At 57.2% G+C, this 20,465-nt stretch overlaps 1 protein-coding gene across 3 annotated transcripts; it reads right to left on the reverse strand.

The window, feature by feature from the left end:
• Window positions 1-926: 926 nt before the first annotated feature.
• MERTK (MER proto-oncogene, tyrosine kinase) lies at window positions 927-19,479 on the reverse strand. 3 transcript variants are annotated; one of them, XM_027653933.1, is made up of 19 exons: window positions 19,195-19,479; window positions 14,820-15,174; window positions 14,488-14,588; window positions 14,166-14,339; window positions 12,848-12,934; window positions 12,124-12,239; window positions 9,592-9,775; window positions 9,190-9,341; window positions 6,605-6,758; window positions 6,133-6,253; window positions 4,923-5,008; window positions 4,735-4,830; window positions 4,284-4,364; window positions 3,923-4,015; window positions 3,683-3,801; window positions 3,365-3,474; window positions 3,046-3,205; window positions 2,608-2,744; window positions 927-1,458 (listed from the first exon to the last, which is right to left on the reverse strand). In XM_027653933.1, exons 1-19 carry the CDS (start codon window positions 19,262-19,264, stop codon window positions 984-986), a joined length of 2,871 nt encoding a protein of 956 aa, XP_027509734.1. In that variant the 5' UTR covers window positions 19,265-19,479; the 3' UTR covers window positions 927-983. The 3 variants fall into 3 exon arrangements, with proteins under 3 accessions (XP_027509734.1, XP_027509733.1, XP_027509732.1); XM_027653932.1 differs by having other exon boundaries at window positions 6,133-6,286; window positions 6,605-6,755; window positions 19,195-19,478; XM_027653931.1 differs by having other exon boundaries at window positions 6,133-6,286; window positions 19,195-19,478.
• Between the last annotated feature and the right edge of the window lie 986 nt (window positions 19,480-20,465).

The following is a 20,465-nucleotide window of genomic DNA, read 5'->3' on the forward strand; positions in this document are numbered from 1 at the left end:
CCCCCTCATCCATCCCATGGGATACCGGCACGGCCCCCCCCATCCCATAGGACACCGGCACGGCCCCCCGCATCCCATAGGACACCGGCACGGCCCCGCACATCCATCCCATGGGACACCAGCCCATCCCCACAGGGATTGGGCTTTTTTCCCCCAGAAAAGCTGTTTCTGCCGCTGCCATGTGGAGCGAGCACCGTGCGGGAGAGCCCCCGAAGGCCCCCCCGCTCTGCCTGGGCCGGGACCACCTGCTCCGGCTCGGGACCCTCTTTCCCAGCTCTGCACCTTCTCCCAGCCCGGTACTCCCTTCTCCAGCCCCTTTCCCACCCCCTGCGCCCCCTGGAGAGGCGGGAGGTGCTGCACAGAGCGCAGGGTCCGGCTCCGGTTGCTGCCTGAAGGGAAGCAGCAGAAATCCCCCCAAAACAGAGAATGGGCAGCAGGGAAGGGCCCAGGCCATGGCTGGGGGGCTCCAGCCCTCCCGGGATCCCCCTCACAGACTCCTGTTTCCCCGTTGTTGCAACAGGACTGACGGTTCCTCAGCACGCGGATGGATGGGAACCTGCTCTCTGGGAGAAGGGAATGCAGGAGCACACGCTGCTCCTGTTGGGGTTCCTGCTGCCATTTTCCATGATTTCTTGCAGCGTGAAGTCCCCCAGCAGGTTCTATAGCGAGAGCCTAGACCATCCCAAAATCCTCAACATACAGTGGAAAACACCAAGCCCTGCAAGGCTCGCTGCCCCCTCAGAGCATGGGGAGCTCCAGCCCCTCGGCACCGCTCGCCCCACCCTGCTCTGGTCCTTCTGGGAAAGAAAAACAATTACAGAAAAATAATCACAGCGTCGATTCCAAACCCTCGGTACTTCAGCCCAAGGAAGGAGCTCCCGGGAAGGGCCGGACTCCGCCAGGAAAACCGTGCAGGAGATAACAAGTAAAAGAGACGACCGTTTATTAAAATACACCCTCTGTGTCCTTGTCCTGGTGCCCGCTCACACCTTTCCCGGCGGCACTTCCGAGTCCTCCCCGCAGCTCTCGGCCCGCGGCGGCTCCGGTGCCGGCAAAGTGCTGGCCCGGCTCCAGCGGCTCCCTGGCTCCGAGCCGGCCCCGGGCAGCAGCGGGACATAGGGATCCTCGGCCGGGCCGCCCAGCTGCTCCTCCACCACGTACCTCGTCCCCCACGGCTCGCCGGGATGCACATCCACGGCCACCAGCGCCGCCTCCGCGCCGGGAGAGCCGGGCTCCGACACCTCCCCGGTGTCCAAGTCCGAGTCCGCCTGCGGGAAGCCCGAATCCTGGGTGGAGTCCGGGCTCTGCTCGGGCAGGCTGGTGTTGATGTAGATGGCCTCCCCGGAGCCCTTGGAGCTGGGCAGGTTCTCCAGCAGCTTCTCCAGGTGGACCTTGAGCTGGGAGAAGGTCGGGCGGGTGGCAGGGTCAGCTCTCCAGCAGGCAGACATGACTTCGTAACTGGAAATGGGAGAGGAGCATGGTTATCTCAGAGGATCCCAGAACCCCAGACTGGTTTGGGCTGGAAGGGACCTTAAGGCCCATCCAGTTCCACCCCCTGCCATGGGCAGGGACACCTTGCCCTATCCCAGGTTGCTCCAAGCCCTGTCCAACCTGGCCTTGAACACTCCCAGGGATGGGGCAGCCACAGCTTCTCCAGCAGCCTGTATTTCTCTGGATAAGGGAGATATGGGGTTAATTCCCAGCTTCCCTCCAAACTGGGCAAGCCTTGAGCTTTCCATGAAAACAAAGCGAAAACAACTCCCTCTGCTCGGGCTGTTTCCAAAGGGCAGGGATTGATCAGCCCAAGCTGCTGTCAGAAGTGTTACAAGTCTCTCCCAGCACAGCCCTGGGATCTGTTCCCTGGGAACATCCCAGTTCTGCATCAGGGGTGCCCAGTCCCTCTCTTGGCAGGTGCCTGCTGGATGTCAGAGAGCACTGGGAGCTCCCAGCAGGTCCCAGCTGGGCACACACCTCCTCCCCAGCCTCAGGCAGGCGGGATCTAAAAAGGTTCCTTCGCCGCTTCCTTCAGGAACAGGCGCTGGAAGAGGAGCCTTTTAGGAAACGTTGCACAACTCAGTTTATCCGGTTTGGATTCTTAGCCACGGGGAGATTAAACATTTTCAGCTCTAATGGCACCAGAGAAAACTCAGGAAGGAAACTCGGGGGAAAAAAGCCTTTGCTGAGCTGCTCAGAAATCCAGGTTCGAGGTTTCCAGATTTGTGGATTTGAGGCCATGAAGGGTCCTAGAGGGAAGTTTTGTGGGGCACAGAGGAGCATCACCAGCCAGGAAGGACCTCCTGGCTAAAACTGTCTAAACTAAACCAAAAAAAATAAAGAAATAAAGCACTAAAAAAATCCCATCCCTGACTGCTCTTGGTGACCTCAGCACGTCTGTGCAAAAAACCCCATCACTTCTCCCTGGGGGACACCTGTTGGGATTTTTGCCTGGAGTTCAGCTGCTCTTCCCTCCCCTGGGTGACACAGGGAGGGTGACACAGGATGTGGCTTCCCTTAGGCACATCAAAACTTGGGAGACCGAGCTCATTCCCGGGATACTTTCATATCCAGAACGCGGTGGAGCCCAGGAGCGGGGTTCCGGTAACTCACAGCTCGTCCGAGCAATCCTCGGGCTTCTTGAGGCGCTGCCCGTGGAAGAGGAACTCGTAGATCTCGTGGTTCTGCACCCCCGGGTAGGGCGTCATCCCGCGCGTCGCGATCTCCCACATCGTGACGCCAAAGGCCCACTGCGGGGACAAAGGGAAAGGACAGCGCTGAAAGGACACTCCGGGGGGAATGAATGACCCTTTTCATGGGCAAAGGTCACTGCCCGGCGTGCCAGGCACAACGGGCAGAGCTGTCACCCTCCCAAAAACCGGGAATAACAAGTGCTGGCGTGGCAGGGGCGAGCGGCTGTGGGGACAAACCTACGGCAGGAGGCCGGGCCGGCAGGGAAAGGTCACCCACAGCCTCCTGCTCCTCTGGCACTTCCAGGGAACAACAACAACTGGAGCACAGGGTTTGGTTCCCAGCCTTTCCTCCACCTACCACGTCGCTCTTGGTGGTGTAGACACGGTCGGCCAGGGACTCGATGGCGATCCACTTCACCGGCATCTTGGCTATCCGGCCCTGCCGGTAGTAATCCCCACTGTAGATCTTCTTGGACAAGCCAAAGTCTGCCACGCACACCGTCATGTCATCCCGCAACCTGCCGGGGGAAACCAGGGAAAGCTCCATCCCAGAGCACAAACCCGAGGCTGAGCTCTGCCTCCTGAGAGCGAGGGAGGTTGTACGGGAGGGAGCCACGCCAAGCCAGGCCGTAAATCCCCCGGGTTTCTTGCTGGTGTTCCCAGGAAAACAAACTCACATGCAGTTCCGAGCCGCCAGGTCCCTGTGCAGGAAGTTCCTGCTGCTCAGATACTCCATCCCCAGGGCGATGTCCACCATGAACTTCACCAGCGTCTGCAGGGGCACGAACTGGGAAGGGAAGGTGGGGATTGGGCAGCGTGAGGCCTTTGGGAAGCATGTGGGGGCTGATCCAAAAGGCTTCCCTGTCCAGGGCTGCCAGCTGGCATTCCAGACACTCATCCCCCAGACTGGGCCATTCCTTGAACCACGAGCCTGGAGGAGCTGTGGAGGGGGATTCCTTTCCCACCCTGATCCCACTGCTCCGGGTGCTCCCTACCTGGGGGGCCATCTCCAGCCGGGAGCGGAGCAGGAAGCTGTGCAGGTCCCCATATTTCATGAATGGCAGGATCACCATGGGCTTGGGGATCTGCTGGGAGCTCAGCTCGATGCACACTCCTGCAAAAAACACAGACAGCTTGGAAAAGGCACCACAGTTCCCCCCATGGATCCGTGCAGGATCCAGGCCAGGCTCCCCAGCCCAAATCCCAGCTGGAGGGCAGGGAGTGACATTCCATACCCAGGAGCTTGATGACATTGGGATGGTCAAAGTCCTTCATGCACGCTGCTTCACTGAGGAACTCCTCTATCTCCCTCTGGGAAAAATTATCCACTGGGAAGCAGAGAAAAAGAAGGAGGTTTAACACCGAGCACTGCTGCTGCCACCTCCCCTCACAGCACAGCTCCTGCGTGGGAAAGGGATCACTGGGATGGCTCCACCATCCTTGGATGTCTGATAGGAATGTCCCTCCCTGATGGCACCAGGAGCTGTGGCAGAGGGGCCACAAATTGGTGCCAGGATGCTGTTCCTGAGAGAGGTAGTGGGAACGCCGGCATCCAGTGGGATGAACGCAGTCCTGGGAGGACTGGGAATTACTTACACTTCATGGTCTTCACAGCCACCTTCTGTGGGACACCTTCGGGCTGGCTGAGGCGTCCCTCCATCACTGATCCGAACTCCCCTGTGCCATGGGAAAGAAGAAATCCCTTTATCCACAGCCCAAAGCACCACCTTTCGGGACACTGCTGTGTCCCTTAAAAGATGGAGACCTCACCCCCAAAAAAGCCTGGGGAAGACTTGTTCCTTATCAGTGAACACAAGGAGAACAACCTGGGCTCATGGAAGGTTCTCTGCCCGTGGCAGGAATTTGGAACAAGATGAGTTTTAAGGTCCCATCCAACCCAAACTATTCCAGGATTCCGTGATTCTATGAACTCAGGGCACTTGGTTGCCTTGTCCCACCATCTCCCCATATCCCCTGGAGCTGGGGGTGATGTAGGGAGGAGCAGCAGCCCCATATCCCATATGTCCACTCCCAGCTCTCCACTCACCCTCTCCCAGGACCTTCCCCAGGCTCAGGGCATTTCTGTCCACGACCACATCCTGCAGCTTCTGCTGGAGTTCCCTGCTGACTCCCAGGCTTCCCACTGCAGGAGAGGGGAACAGCAGCTCAGTCACCTCCAACCCGCTGCCCCAACCCCCTGAACCTCCTTGCAGAGGGAAAACAAGTCACCCTTACGTGTGAGCTCCACGGCTCTCCGGCAGTAGGATTTCTTGGCTGTGTAGCTCACTGCCAGCTCCAAGTCGTTCCCACTGAAAGCATTCCTGGTGGGACAGAAACACACCTTGCTGGGACGCGTGTGGCTGCTTGGATGAAGGAACTGGCTACCTGTGGGATCCGTAGGGAAGGAGGAAATGCCTGTTTTTCATTTCCCTCTGGAAATGGACCAGCTCCATCGCCTGCAATGTCCCGGCAAAATAAACGAGGCCCGGGTGTCAAGGAGTGAGTCACAGAGGTTTTGGGGAGGAAATAGGATACTCATTTCCTGCTCCAGGAGCAGTCTGTAACAGCAGGAATGCTGCTGGAGACGCTGCACAGCCCCTCTGCTACAGGGCCCTGCTGAGGTCCAGCTCTGGGGAGCAAAAACAGGGCAGGATGCTCAGGGGCTGGAGCAGGGAAAGAGTGACAACGCTACACCAGTCCAGAAAGGGATCCTTACATACTACCAGTCTCCAAACTGGGAGCACGAGGCAGTTAATGCCACTTGGGAAGTCACAAGGATGAGTGAGTAGTGTTGGCTTATTGTAGGGGAACACAGCCCTTTGTCTGTGTTATTTAAACAACACTGGGCCGTGGAACCGGAGCGTGGGATGAGGCAGGAGGGGTTTCTCTAGGCCACAGGATATTATAGAATCATGGAATATCCTGGGTTGGAAGGGACCCACAGGGATCATCATGTCCAGCTTCTGGCCCTGCACAGGACACCCCAGGACACAGCAATCCCACCCTGTCCCTGAGAGTGTTGTCCAAACCCTCCTGGAGCTCTGGCAGCCTTGGGGCCGTGCCCACTGCCCTGGGGAGCCTGGTCAGTGCCCACCACCCTCTGAGGGAGGAACTTCTTCCTGAGATCCAACCTAAACCTCCCCGGACACAGCTCCAGCCATTCCCTCAGGTCACAGAGAAGACATCTCTGCCCTCTCACCTCCATGTCAAAACAACTCCCACACCAAGTTGCACTTCCCTTTAGAAATAGGAATAGTGAGCGAAAGGTGAAGTGCTGGGCAAGGAAGGGAAGGAAACACCATCACTGCAGCAAAAATACACTTGGTCCCTCACCACAAAAAATGCCACTTGCGGCAACACCACCAGTCCTGGAGAAAGAGACCTTGTCCCCAAATCTGCTGGCCACCCACCCACCCAGGACCCGCCCGGTTCTCCCTCCCCTTACCCATATTTTGTTTCCACACATCGTTTCTGGATGACCATGGACAAGCAGAGAATGAGCCCGACAGCGACGGTCCCGCAGATAAAGCCCAGGGCCACGACAAAGGAGTCGGCGTTCCCAGAGGCTGGAGTCAAAGATGGGGCTGAGGTTATTAATCCTAAGAAAACATCCTGTTAATGGAGCCGGTGGGACAGTCAGCCTGCAGCACCCAGGGCTCAGGGGAGGAATTCCCAGGGGCTGGAGCCGAGCCCAGAGAAGGGTTACGTGGGAGGAGAGGGAATGAGGAGCGAGGCTGCACGTGGAGAGCAAGATCTCCTGCTCCCAAATGACAGTCCCTGCTCCTTGGCTGGCAGGGGAAGTGTCCAAATGGGGATGGAGGGATGGCAAAGGGCTTGGCCGGGCACGGGAAGCATGCCCTGGGTGCTTCCCATCATCCCACCCTGCTCCCCCGGGGCAGGGACGGGCATCTCCTTACCGGTGCCGGGGATGAAGATGTCCACGGGAACGCTGAAGGGTCCCACCCCTCCCTTGGTGACGGCGGCCACGCGGACGGAGCAGGTGGCGTTGGTGGCCACCACGGGCAGCACGGCCACGCTGGAGTTCAGCCGCACCTCGGCAGAGACGTCCTGCTGGGGACGGCACAGGGAGAACACCCTGGGCTGGGGAACGCAGGGAGACCCGGGCATTCACTGAGAACTGTCCCCCTGGCAACCTTTGGAATTGGCTTTGCTTTCCCAGCCCGGAGGAAACGCAGCGCTGGGCTATTTAGGGAGAAGAATGGCCCTGTGTGCAAGGGCCGGATGGGATCGGGAAAGGAGCCGGGCAGCGTTTCCCGTTCAAATCCTCGTGGTTTTGGCCCTCTTTGCTTCTCAACAGCAGCAGCACCGGCAGCCTGAGCCAGGAAAGAGGCAGGAGAGGGATCCTGCAAGGATTGTGACCCCCAGTCCTCCCTGTGGCCACTGCAAGCCCATGAGCCTCGGCACCTCCCGCGCGATCCTGGTGGGATCGTCCGAGCGCTCTGCCCACAGGAAGCAGATCTTAGGGCAGGTATTTTCTGCCTGTGGTTTTTGTGTTCAGCTAATTATATTTCCAGCTTTCAGGACTGCTTCCTTGCCTGGCATCATGTCCCATAGCACAGGCCTTGGGAAAAAACACGGGAGTATTTCCCTGCAAATTCCCTGCTGCTTCCTGGTTGTTTTCAGCTCAGAAAAGTGTTGCTGCTGCTGCTCTCTGCCGATTTCCAGCTGCAAAACAGCTGCCCAGCTGCAATCAAAACATCTGGCAGGCTGTGCCCAGCAGAGCCTGGCTCCTTCATGGACATCCCACAAAAAAGCAGGAGCCGAGAGGGATTCGTGGGAGAGCAGGAGGGAGTCAGGAGACGAGGGGGATTGGTGAGCAAGGAGGAGGGAATGGAGCCAAGGGGGATCTGTGGGAGACAAGGAAGGAATCAGGAGATGAGGGGCATCAGTGGGTGAGGAGAAGGGAATCAGAGCTGCTCACAGGGAGCCGGTTTCTGTTCCTAGTCCCACAAAAGCCACGGGAATGGATGTGAAACACCCCAGCTCTGGGAGCGTTTCTGCATCACTGGGCAGTGGTGGGAGCTGGGACCTGCTGTCGCCCCCATTCCCACATTCCTGCCTTCCTCCAGCCTCCACACGAGGTCCTTTCCCTACCAGCAGCCTAAAAATGCCCGGGGATCCTTCCCTGTCCCAGAGGGCTCTGCTGTGTCAGCTGAGGACAGACCCTGCTGATGTCACAGACAGTGAGCACAAAGCAGGGCAGACCTGCCAAATCTGATGGTTTTTTTAGGAGTTTTGTGGTAGTTGAGGAATTCCTTCACATCCCAGATGCGGCAGCCTTGGCTCAAACAAGAGCTGCCGGTTTAAGAGCAAAATAAACCGACTTTTTTTGAGTTTTCCTGGTTGTGGAGAGACCTGCAGGTGGCCCTGTGACACAGAGATCCGGCTCCCCCATGACTTTATCCTGCAAAACTCGTGGTTATTTTGGGGCAGTCCATATTTAGCCTGTCCAGGGCCAAAACTCAGGGACTTGGTAAAAATGATTCTGCGAAATAAGAGTTGGAAATGACGTCAGAGATCATCGAGTCCAACCTTTGGAGGAACTTTCTGAGGAGTTCAAAGCTGCCCTGCACATAAAGCACGTCACTCTCGTGACTCAGGCTCCTGTTAAAATTGAGAACTGGAGAAAATTTCCCTCCATAAGCACTTGAGTGGGGAAATGGATGAAAAAACAACAACAACAACAAAAAACAGTCTCCCAGGGCTTAAAGGGCAAGGGCAGGGTTTGGCCCTTGTGCTGGGCAGACGACAAAGCCGTCAGCAGGTTTTTTTTTTCCCCCTGCTGGTCACAAGACCAGGATATTGTTTCCCTGGCTTTATTCAGGCTGCATCTATATGGGCTTTTCTTATTTTTTTTTTTTCCAGAGGAGCAAAAGGAGAACAGAAAATGCAGCATCCTACAAAATTAGGGGGTGAGTCACAGTTTCCACGCCGGGTTCAGGCCGCCACAAGCCCAAACCACAGGGCAGAGGCGACAGCTGGACACGTTATCCAGAGGTTCCTGCCCTCTGGCAGAGCCTGGATTGAGGCTCTTGTGCCCACAGAGGCCAGGCCAACCTCGCCCTAGAAAATTCCTGCAGGCTGCTTCCTGAATCCTGGAAAAGGCAGGCAAGGGGTTGCCGGATGATTTCATGTGCTCACAGCCAGGGCTTTGGCCCAAAGTGTTCCTCAAGCTCTGGAACTCTGTGCCGTGGGTTTACAGAGGAGCTAATGCACGGGATAAATCCCACCTGAGCAAGGAGCAACTCAAAATCCAGGGAATACGCTCTCCCGCGCGCCTTCGGATTGACCGCAGGGCCGTGAGTTACACAAACACACGAGAGGGATGGTTTGTATGGCAGAAATCCAGAGGGAAGCACGAGGCAGCACAAACAGGCTCCAAAGGAATATATGGAAGCACCAGGACCAATCCGGACATCCCTGCTGGGATTTTATTTTTCCTAGGCTTCAGCCCTTCTTCCCCATTTCCCCAGTGACTCACCATCCCCTTGGAGCTCTGCCACCTGTACCGGACTCGATATCCCTGGAGCTCCCCGTGGATCCTCCCCAGGGGTGGCTTCACCCACCGGATCTCCAGCGAGGAGCTGGATTCGTTGAAGGACACGGTGACGTTCAGTGGCGGCATGGTCGGAGCTGCAGGGATCGGAGGGAAAGGAGGTGAGGGGATGGGTGAAGAGTCTGATGGAAAAATCAGCCAGGAGCTGACCAGAAATCCCATGGGATTTCCTTCAGCCCATGATGGCCGATGGGGAAATTTCCTTTCCCAACCCTGCGAGCCACCACGACTCCGGAGCAGCATCTCATCCAGGGAGCCCTGCACGAAGCACAGCTGCTTTTCCCAGGGCAGGGAAACCCTTCCCGGTCTCCACTGCCAGTTTCCTACCTCCCTCGGTGGTGCTGGCAGATATCCAGGGGCCGAACGCTGACCAGCCGACCTCATTCCTGCAGGAAACGCGGATGTTGTAGCTCTCCATGGGCTCCAGCTGCTGGATGTGGTACCCGTGGGGGGGCACCGACGTGCTGAAGAGCAGAAGGGAGACGTTGCCTCGTGGAACGGCTTCCTCCACCTTAATTGGAACAATGAGCCCACAAACAGGGATTAGTCAGCCACAATCCCTGCAGGGAACCAGGAATTTTACGTGGAAAAACAGGATCCGGAGCCCTGCCTCCCATCAGGGCTGTGTTCCTGCACGCTGGAGAGCTGATGGCAGGTCCTGATGGGACCCAGGAAGAAGGATCCAACATGTGTGGAGAAGACACCCCTGCAGCAGGGACATGGAAGAGATGTTGGGGAGGAGGAGGAGGGAGGGAGCAAAAGGAACCCCAAATAAAATGACTGGGCAGCACACACCAAATAAACAAAATGAAGTCCTTTTTCTGTGCAACACATCACTGGAAAACAGGATTTAGCGCCGTTGGATGCCATGGGATTAATCCCAAGCTTAGTCAGGCTCCATCATTACATTTGGCAGAATGGATGAATTTAACATCCCAAAAACAAGTCCTGCTTTTTGCAGGAAGGTAAATTGCCCTCTCCCCAAAGGGCTGGATGTGGAGCCCCCATGGAATTGCCCACCCAGCCCCTGCAAGCTCTGCAGGGTGCACCTTTTTGTGGGAAGCACCACCTGAGTGGGATGGTGGGAGGAAAGAGGGAAGAGCAAGAACAAGGAACACCAGTGAGAGTGAGACAGTTCACTCAGAAGACAACCCAACCCACAGGATGTGTTTCAGTGTGCCCCACGTGCAGAAGGTCCTGCAGTCCTCTCAAAAGCCTCCATCCAGGTTTTGGGATGGCAGGAGACCTGCCCTTGTGCTCAAGCAGCAAGAGCAACCCCTGGGTATTCCAGGATGGTCTCAGCATCAGTGTTTTCCAGCCAAAATGAAAGGGAACAGCCTTCAGCCTCAGGTTGTCGTGTCTTTTCACGAGGAGATGCCCAGAAATGCTCCAAGTTGCTCTTTGCATGCCTGGAGTTGCTGCAGCCACACACTTGTCCTGGTCAAACGCTTCCCAGCCAAGCAGCCTTTCCAACGGGGTTTAGAGGGGCAGGATTCCCTCGGCTCCACACTCCTTACAAACACTGGGAAGGAGCTGAGGGGTCTCCTGGAGAAGTCAGGGAATGCCACCTCCATGGGCAGAGCCCGTGAGGAGGTCCCCAAGCTGTCAGTGACCAGGGAACACACACGATGTGTCCCCAAAAGCACCATCGGGCCCGGCTCTTATCCTGAGCATCCATCTCCATCCTCAGCTCGTCTTCTGGAGAGGGTCCATCAGATCCGTGCCTTTTTTTTTTTTTTTTTTTTTTGAGAAAATCAGGATGTTTGCAAACTGAAAGAGTTGGAGCTCGGCAGTGGGACAGCTGGGAGTGAGTCACTCGGGGCGGTGGGATTATCAAAGGGGACAGGAGTGAAAAGGGCTGAGTCACGGCTGTGTTTTTTGCCAGAAATCAGCTCTTGTTTTCCAGTTTGAGAGGCTGTTTCCTACTGACAGCCCGTGAATGTTGTGTCAGAGGAAATTCCTTGGCTCTCCACCCCGCTTCCCAAGCTCCAGCTGGAAGGCAGCAGCGGCTACCATGCTAATATTAGCTCTGGTACCTTCCCTCCCTGGAACTGCTTTCACTTTTACCTGCCTTCAAACACCTCCTCCAGCCACGTGTCACCTCAGCTGGAGTGGAGACTATCCAGGATAAAAACCATATCCGTGAGAGCAAATGGGCTTGAACTGGGAAACCAGCCACAGAGAGCAGGTGGAAAAGGCCTGCAGGGCATGGAAGTGGCATTCCCTGACTTGTCCAGGAGACAGGCAACCCCTCAGCTCCTTCCCAGTGTTTGTAAGGAGTGGGGAGCTGAGGGAAACCTTCCTCTCCAAACCACACTGAGAATGCTGCTGGTTTGGGAAGTGTTTGACCAGGACAAGCAAGCGGCTGCAGCAACTCCAGGCTTCCCAAAAAGTTCCTTGGAGCATTTCTGGGAGTCTCTCCGTGAAAATGACAACCTGACTGTCTTGCTCATGAGGAAAGGGACTCCAAGAGAGCTGGGGAGTGGCTTTGGAAAAGGGCAGAGAGTGGGGGGACAAGGGGGAATGGCTTCCCACTGACAGAGGGCAGGGCTAGATGGGATATTGGGAAGGAATCCTTGGCTGTGAGGGTGGGGAGGCCCTGGCACAGGTTGCCCAGAGAAGCTATGGCTGCCTCATCCCTGGAAGTGTCTAAGGCCGGGTTGGATGGGGCTGGGAGCAAGATGTCCCTGCCCATGGGACGTGGGCATCACAAGGTGATCTTTAAGGTCCCTTCCAACCCAAACCATCCCAGGATTCCAGGAAATCCGTGCAGTTCATGCCAAACACCACCGACTCCCACCTGCCTCAGAGCATCCATGCAAGGGGGGCTGAGGGATGGGGGGAATCCTGGATGTTTACCTGGACCCTGCAGCTGTTGAAGGCAGAGAAGGCATCAAAGCCCGGCTCCCAGGAGATCCCAATGCCGTGGGCTGTCCTGTTGAGGACACGCACGCTGATGGGTGCAGATGGGATTCCTGCAGGGAGAAACCAAGGACACTCAGCTGGAGGACGTGCTGGTTTTCCCTGGCAGCTCCTGGGGTTCAGGAATGACCCCCAGGCACAGCCCTGGCTCCAGCTGCTGCGTCGTCCCCCATCGGAGTCCTGCGGACGGGCCGGACCACCGGACAGGGAAGCACAAAAAAAGTCATTTTCAGGACTATTTTGAGCGTGTTCTATATTTGTGAGTGCTCTGGGTTGCTTAGAGGCAATGACATATTTGGGGAACACCTTCCTCGTGTTGCCGGAGTGGCTCCCGTTAGGAATGTCAGCAATTTCCACCATTTCCTGTGGAAAATTGTGAGCGTTCGTGAAGGAAGGAAAAGGGTGATACAGCCCTTCCTAAACCCAGGGCTGACAGTTCTGCTTTCAAATGTGCCCTTTGGTGCTTCCTCCCCGAGCCCGGGATGATGGAACTGATGCAGATCCTGCTTTAAATACAGGATTAACCCAGGGAAAAAAATAAGTCTGGGAGTCCTAAATGGGATCTCCCCTCAGCCTGTGCGGGGTGAGTGCTTGGAAGTGTGGAGAGCTCCTGCTTGGACACAGGGGTTTAGCAGGGAAAGGGAGGGTCCTGTGGCCTGACCTTTGACGTTGACCTGGCCGGGGCTGGATGCTGTGAGCCCTTTGCTGTTGTGGGCCTCGCAGCTGAACAGCGTCGTCTCGTTGATTCCTGCGGGGAAGAAACACGTCCCTGTGCACTGGACACGCACCCAATCCCACCAGAACCCTCCCGCCTTCCTCCCTTAGACTTCACCACCTCAAGCAGCACAGAAGGCCTGTCATTCACACGTGTGTGGCACTCGTGCCCGGGGGTGGCCCCGCTCAGCCCCGTCCCACGCCGGGAACACGCGTGTGCCGCCAGAGCGGGGCCCGGCACGGTGCGTCCCTACCGGGCCCCTTGCACAACCTCCCCGGGAAACAACGTGCTCTGCCCTCAAAAGGGGAAAGGCAGAAAGCAGAAGAGCCCCCGGGCTGGGTCGGATGACTGATTGCTTGTCAAAGATTGCTCAAATCTCCAGCTGATCACGGACAAGGACCCCTGGAAATACCCGGGGAGGAAGGGGGGGGATGGCTGCTGGCTTCCCCCTGGGCTCAGCATTTCTGGCTCTCTTGCCAAGGGTTTACTGGAGGTGCCTCCTGGTTGCTGCTGCCATGGACGTGCCACGAGTGCTGGCTCATCCCAGCGCTCCTGGGCCAGGAGCAGGAGTGTTCCAGTGACCCAACCGAGCGAGTGCCAGCCGGATGCAAGGACATCCAAGAGGAATGAGTCACTTCTTCCTGCTTTCGCTGCCCTTTAAAGGTTACCTTTGGATGCCAAGACCAGTCAGTTATAGCCTGGCTGTTAATTAACTAATGGCCTTCTCCTCACAAGCAAAGGTAAAAAATCCCCCCCCCTTTTGCCTCTGCACAGAGAGTTTTACGGGACACGAAGGATTTTTCTCCCTGTGCTCCACCGGCTGGAATGGAGACACGCTGCTGGGACCACCCCAAGCTCTTCCAGAGACACGGAAAGGGGACCACCAGTCAAGCAGCCCATGAGAGCAGCAGTTTCTTGTCGGCACAGCCACACACTGAAGGAAAAAATCTGCTTCTTGCTCAGGGAAGGGCCATTTGAGCATCTGCCTTTTCCAAGGAAGAAATTTCTGGCAGCAGCCAGAGGGGCTTGGATTGGCTTTCCTGGGCCATTCACTTGAGAGTTGGCCTCAGTGATCCTTGTGGGTCCCTTCCAACTCTGATTTAAGAGTGGTGCCCAGGGCTGTGACAGGAACACATACACCCTATATCCCTATAACAGGAGCGCGAGGCCAGCAGGACCGGCTCTGAGGTGACACGGGGCACCTTCCCACCCTGCCCTTCCTTCCTGCCACCACCCAGAGGTGGCACCACCCAGCTGGGCTCACCTGGCACGGTCAGCACGGAGGGGGACACGAGGGGCTGCTCGTTGAGGCGGACGTTGTTGCGGAACCAGAAGATCTGCACCGGCTCCGGCGGCCCCACGGCCTGGCACGTCAGGTTGAACGGGCTGCCCCTGCTCACGTTCAGCCTCTCCGGCTGCCGGATGAAGTGCGGGAGGCCTGGCCAGGGAAGTGACTCTCAGTGCCAAAGGTACAGGCCCCTTCCCAACCGGGATTCCTCGTCCCTGGGGAACAGCTCCCAGCTCCCCCCGGCAATGCCACTCAGCCGGGGCACGACGCTCCACGTCTCCCTCCCCCTCCTGCTCACCTTCCAGCTGCACCAGGATGGGATCCGACACCACCTCCATGCCGGAGATGTTGAGTTTGCAGACGTAGGAGCCGTTATCCGAGCGCTGGGCCGCCAGGATGCTGCCGGAGGGAACGGAGAGCACATCAGGGCTCTGGAGGGCACGGCAACGCTCCAGCCCGGGGATGGGTTCTATCCAGCACCAACCACCCCATGGCACACACGGGGATAACCCGGGCTTGCAAAGCCAAGCTTTGGGAACCCTAATCCCAGTCCCAAACCCCTGGCTAGTCATGTGGCAGTCCCTCATCAGGCATCTCTCCTTCCCGCCCGGGAAGGACAGCAGCGCTCACCTGAAGGTGGAGGTCATGGACACCTCCTCCTCGTCGGGAATCTCGAAGTGGCTGCTGGCGATGCGGTCCAGCGCGTGCAGCTCCCTGCCGTCCTTCCACAGGGAAATGCCGGGGGCGTCCGGCCGGAGCAGCGCCTGAGGCACTTTGATGGAGCAGTTAAAGGTGACGTCCCTGTGCTCGTTGATCACGATGTGTCGCACCGTGGGGTTGAACTTCAGCTGTCCCGGGGAGCTGCTGGGGGGCTCCTCCCTGGGGCTCCGGCGGGGCCAGTGGCCAACGGTGGCCACACCGTGCTCCGGGCGGTGGGAATCTGCCAACAGGTCCAGCCTCGCACCTGGAGTTTGGACAGCACTGTCTGCAAGAGAAGATCTTGGGTTTGTCACCGCCAGGCAGCAAGTCCCCTGCCCTCCAAAACCCTGCTGAGCCCCTTCCAAGAACAACTAAGAGCAGTTCGTTTCCACTGCCAAAAATACAACACCTCTCAGACCTCTCCCAGGAGCCCCAGGGAGGAAACGTGGAGCAGGGGGTTGTCCCAGGGCTGACCACGTACAAGTAGCACCTCCAAAAAAGCCATTTTTAAAGCTAAAGAAAACAGTCAGCTACATCTTTTGGGGCAGGGCAGAGGCAGGAGCTATTCCTGCTGCACTGCACCCCTGGGACTGGAGTATAAAAGGATCCCTGGGCAGCAGGAATTTGGGACTTTACACCAGCAAGCCCCTTTCAGGGCCTCATCTCAAGCATTTTCAGCTGGGGCAGAGGAAGAGCTCCCGACAGGAATTTCACTGATTTTAGGCTCTGCTGGTGATGCCGTTCTCTTCCCAGGACAGGGGAGCTGCTCCAAGAGTGGGACATGCTCTGAGTCAACTTTTGCTAAGTTAAGTGCCTCCACTCAACTGCCTTTCCTGGGAAAATAGCCGCAGTCAGACAGAGAAATGCCTTCAGACAGTGTGTAGGAGACAGCTGCTGTTTAGTGCTGCTCTTCTACAGTCTTTTCCCACATTTTTTCCCAAGGGAAGGCTATTTACCAGCTCCATGCCCCCACCTACAAATCATAAAACAGTCCTATAATGGTGTTTTCCCCCTCCCTCCCAGCACTTCCCACCCAGTCACGGCCATAGTGAAAAGCAGCTCCATACAAAGGAATTCCCTCCCCAAAAAATGTATGTTTTTATAGAGATGAAATCCAGAGGATACACCACATGTGGGTGATTTTACTGGACCATTTCTGAGCTTCCCAAGGCTTTTACAGCCATCAGCAATCCCAGGCCGAGTGCTAAGTCCCCCTTTCAGCAAGCAAAGGCATTGTGCCAGACAGGAATCTCAACTAAATTAATTTCCCTCTTCCAAGTTAAAAAAAACAAAACAAAACAAAACAAACAACTATTCGCAGTTTAAAAGAGAGAAAGAAAGCACAACCCTTTTATTTGAACCTGAGCTCGGGCTGAGTTTGGTTTGGGGCAGGTTTTAGGACCTCAAACATCAAACAGCAAGTTTTTAAAGCTACGTCACCGCTGTTGTGAGTAATGGGGCACGAGCCTGGTGTGTTTTCCCTGGAGCCAAGAAACACAACCGAATTTTCAGGCTGGATATATCTCCCTTTGCTAAATCACTGTTTTTAACCCTCAAGAAGTGGTTAAAACGCGAGGACAGAAAGCAGAGGGGAGGGTTTTTTAAGCCCTGCAGGGTCTGGTCATGCAGAGGGAAGGGGGAGGCTCTCCCTGGCTCCCCTGCAACACAATGGGCTTCCCTCGCAGAAAGAAACAAAAAGACCCGAGGCTTTTCCAACCTGCTTCCTAAGCCTCACATCCCAACACAAACAAAGGCCATGTGACTGCTGCAAAACGCAGCGGGACTTCCAGGGACGTGCTCTGCAACAACCTCCCCCCCCCCATCCCGCCCCGACAGCTCCCAAGGGATCTGCCAAAGGCAAACAAGGGAGCGACCCCGAATTCCCTTCCCTCCCCTGCTCTTCCCGGAGGTCACTCAGGCTGGAGCTGCTCTCGCTGCCTGGCACAATCCAACCTCAAAGTGCTGTTTTCATGCTCCATTTGGAGCGTTCCGGCTCTGGCCGGAGCAGCTCCCCCAGCTCGGACCCCTGGCCTGGGAGCACATGGATGTGTGCCCTGGGGTGATTTCTGCTTCCCTGGGCTGCTTCAAGTAAAGGCAGAGGATCTCAGCCTTGTTTTTTTACACTAATTAAGCGGGAAGAGGTGTTTGCCGGCCCAGGAATGAAATACTTTCCCCTCTGACTCATGTAACAACAGGAATTTCTCATATCCAGCGCTGCCCTCGTGGGTATCCCTTCCACCCGTAGAAGTTTGGGATGTGGATATCATGGCACCTCTGCCCTGTGTGGCAGGGCAGCCCTTTCCTGCATCCAGAGCAGTTAGGCTGGCTCCAGAGTGCCAGGCTAAAGCCAGGGAGCTGCAAGCCCTGCGTGGGTGCAGGAGCAGCTCCTGTCCCAACCACAGCCTGGCCTGAGGGAAAAGCTGGTGTGGAAATCCAACCCCCTGCAAGTGCAGCACTGCTCTCAGAACACCTGGGATCACAACAGAACTCAAGGGCCAACAAAGACATCTCTTTCTGCCCAGCCCAGAAGGCCCCACATGCCTTTCTCTGTTACTGCCCTGGAGAACAGAGCTGTAGCAGGAAAATCTGCCAGGGTACTTCATTACGGATAAGAAGCAACAAGCAGGGAGCTGCACACCCCAGGACTGACACAGCAAGGTCTTCTGCTGCATCCAAGTCTGCCAAAAAGCTGGCTGCATCCCTAGCCCTGGAATTCCCACTGCTGGAAGTAGTTCACCTGCTGGCGCGGCTTTCTGCTCAGGCACTTGTTGAGCAGAAAGAATGAGGAATCCCTGCCTGTGGGGTTTCCTGCTCCCCATCCCCTGGGAGCTGTGGCAGACCTGGCAGTGTCAGATTAATGACTCTATGATCTTAATGATCTTTGCCAAGCCAAACGATCCTGTGACTATAAGAAGTGAACTTCCCCCTGGAATCCAAAGAGACCCTCAGGATTCAAACACCTTTTGTATAAACCAGCCCAGGATTCCTGGTTACATCCACACTGAGTTCCCCCTCCCCTCTGCAGGCTCCTGCTGTGACAGAGTCAGGGCTTTAACTCCCCCCTGCCCAAAGCAAACACTCGCATTCCTGCCTTCCCTGCCAAATTCCATCTGCACAGCTACTCTGGGACCCCCCAGCATCCCTGAGCAGGGGCTGTGGACCCCCAGCTGTGGACCCCCACAGCTCCCAGCTGTGCCCAAAGCTCGGGCAGCCCTGATCACAGGACTTTGGAAGTCCAAAAACTGCTTTATCTCCACATTTCTTTCTGCACGTGGAGCTGAAAAGCCACCAAACTTCTAGCACTGCAAAGGGCCACAACCTGGGTGATTCCCAATGATTTCTCCCAGCACTGCTACGCAGCTGGCTCATGGCTAATGGGATAAATCCCTGACTGATCTGTCACAGTTTGTGGTCCCTCACTGTCGTGGTGTCCCCAGCAGGCAGCAAAGTGCTGGGACAGGACCACACTGCAGAGGCAGAGCTGTGTCCCTGCACAACCCAACCCTGTCTGCCAGGATGGCCAAATCTCGAATCCCAGGACAGCCAGACCCTGTGTGCCCAGTATGCCAGGATAGCCAGACCCAAGTGTTCCACGACAGTCAGACCTTGTGTCCTGGAACAGCCAGACCCAGTAAACCAGGACAGCCAGACACACTGTTCCAGAAGCAGCCAAACCATATGTCCCAGGACATTCAAAACCCACGTCCTGGGACTGCCAGACCCCGTGTGCCAGGACAGCCAGACTCAGTAAACCAGGACAGCCAGATTGTGTTCTCCCAGGACAGCCAGACCCTCTGTTCCAGAACCAGCCAAACCATATGTCCCAGGACATTCAAAACCCATGTCCTGGGACTGCCAGACCCTGTGTGCCAGGACAGCCAGACCTCGTGCCCAGGGACTGCCAGACCTCGTGCCCAGGGACTGCCAGACCTCGTGTGGCAGGACAGCCAGACCCAGTGAACCAGGACAGCCTAACCCTGTTCTCCCAGGACAGCCAGACCCTGTATCCTGGACAGTCAGACCCTGTGTGCCAGCACAGCCAGACACACTCTGGTTTGCGATGCCGCCAGAAACCCGCAGGGAAACCCCCGCGGAGCTTCTCCCCGGGGTCCAGCCGTGCCGGGATCCGCGGTGCCCACGGCACAGCCCGGCCGCGGGGTTGAGCGCCCGGAGCAGCACCCGCGGCAAAAGCTCTCCCGCGTCCCGCATATAAAGACCCGTCCCCCATCCCGGGGCCGTCGTCCCGGGATCCTCTCGGGATGCCCTCGTGCCCCCCCTACGCCACCAAGATCCCTCCCGGACTCACCGGCCCCTCCGCGGGGCGGGCGCAGGGCAGCCAGCAGCGCCCAGAGCAGTGCCCAGCGCCCGGTACCCATCGCCCGCCGCCACCGCCACCGCTCCGTCAGTGCCACCAGCACCGCTCCGTGACTGCCACAGCTCCGTCAGTGCCACCGGGACCGCTCCGTGACTGCCACAGCTCCGTCAGTGCCACCGGGACCGCCACCGGGACCGCGACCGGGACCGCTCCGTCAGTGCCACCGGGAGCGGCACCAGGAGCGCTCCGCCAGCGGCCCCGGGCCGGGCAGCGGGACCGGCTCCGCTCCGCCGCTCCCGGGGGCCGCCAGCGCCGCCGCCCCGCCCCGTCCCGTCCCATCCCATCCCGTCCCGTCCCGCCTCCAGCGGGGCCCCGCGGGGGAGGCACCGGCGGCACCGGCGCTGCGGGGCTCAAACCGCGGCACCGGCGCTGCCCCAGCCGTGCCACATCTACGCGTCTGCTTAATTCCCCCCTTCCCTCCAGGAGGGGAGTCCAGCCTGTGCCAGGGATGGAGAGCCCTTTGGGCAAAGGAATTTTTTTTTTTTCCCCGTGTCCAACCTAAATCTCCGCCGGCACAGCTGGAGGACGTTTCCTCTTCACCTGTTGCTTGTTAACTGTGAGCAGAGCCCGAGTCCCACCTGGCTCAAATGTGCTCTGCCCCAACCCCATTAGTGTCCAAGGCCAGGTTGGATGGGGCTTGGAGCAATCTGGGATAGTGGAAGGTGTCCTTGTTCCAACCCAACCCACTCCATGATTCAACGACTCGTAGAGAGCGAGAAGGTCCCCCCTGAGCCTCCTTTTCTCCAGGCTGAGCTCCCCCCAGCTCCCTCAGGGATTCCACGACAAAACCTGCATTTCCTTAGCAAAAATATTGACTTTCTTTTTGTCTGGCACGGGAAGGAAAAGCTGGAGTTTCTGGGTATTCCAAAGCTGCCCCAGTGCTGGCCTTGTCTGAAGACATTTGGGACCAGATTGAGGGCATGAGCATTTCCCCCAGCACAAACCTGAAGGGACTGGGATCTGGGGAACCAGGGCTCGTTGTGACTGAAATAATCCAGTCTGAAGTCTTTCCCAACTGGGAAGAAAGAACTTGTTAAGTTCAGTTTAAAAAAAAAAAAAAAGAACAAATCATTCCCTGGTTTCTTTGACTTGCAAAGCTGCTTATTCACTGCACATTCCCAGGCATTGGTGACAGGGATTGAATTTTCCTCCCAGACCAGCTTCCCACATCTTGAAGCCATCAGCACCCGAGGAAGGGCACG

This window comes from Corapipo altera, unplaced genomic scaffold (genome assembly GCF_003945725.1).
Source record: "Corapipo altera isolate COAL_440 unplaced genomic scaffold, ASM394572v1 70, whole genome shotgun sequence".
Taxonomy (NCBI): domain Eukaryota; kingdom Metazoa; phylum Chordata; class Aves; order Passeriformes; family Pipridae; genus Corapipo; species Corapipo altera.

Bases quoted from the DNA above. Each gene is read 5' to 3' on its own strand.
- MERTK (XM_027653931.1), bottom strand. From the start codon at position 19,264: ATGGGTACCGGGCGCTGGGCACTGCTCTGGGCGCTGCTGGCTGCCCTG. The intron at 3,802-3,922 runs GTATGGAATGTC...TGTTTTTTGCAG, and splicing joins CAATGTCATCAAGCTCCTGG to GAGTGTGCATCGAGCTGAGC. The intron at 3,475-3,682 runs GTAGGGAGCACC...TTCCCTTCCCAG, and splicing joins GGCTGGAGATGGCCCCCCAG to TTCGTGCCCCTGCAGACGCT.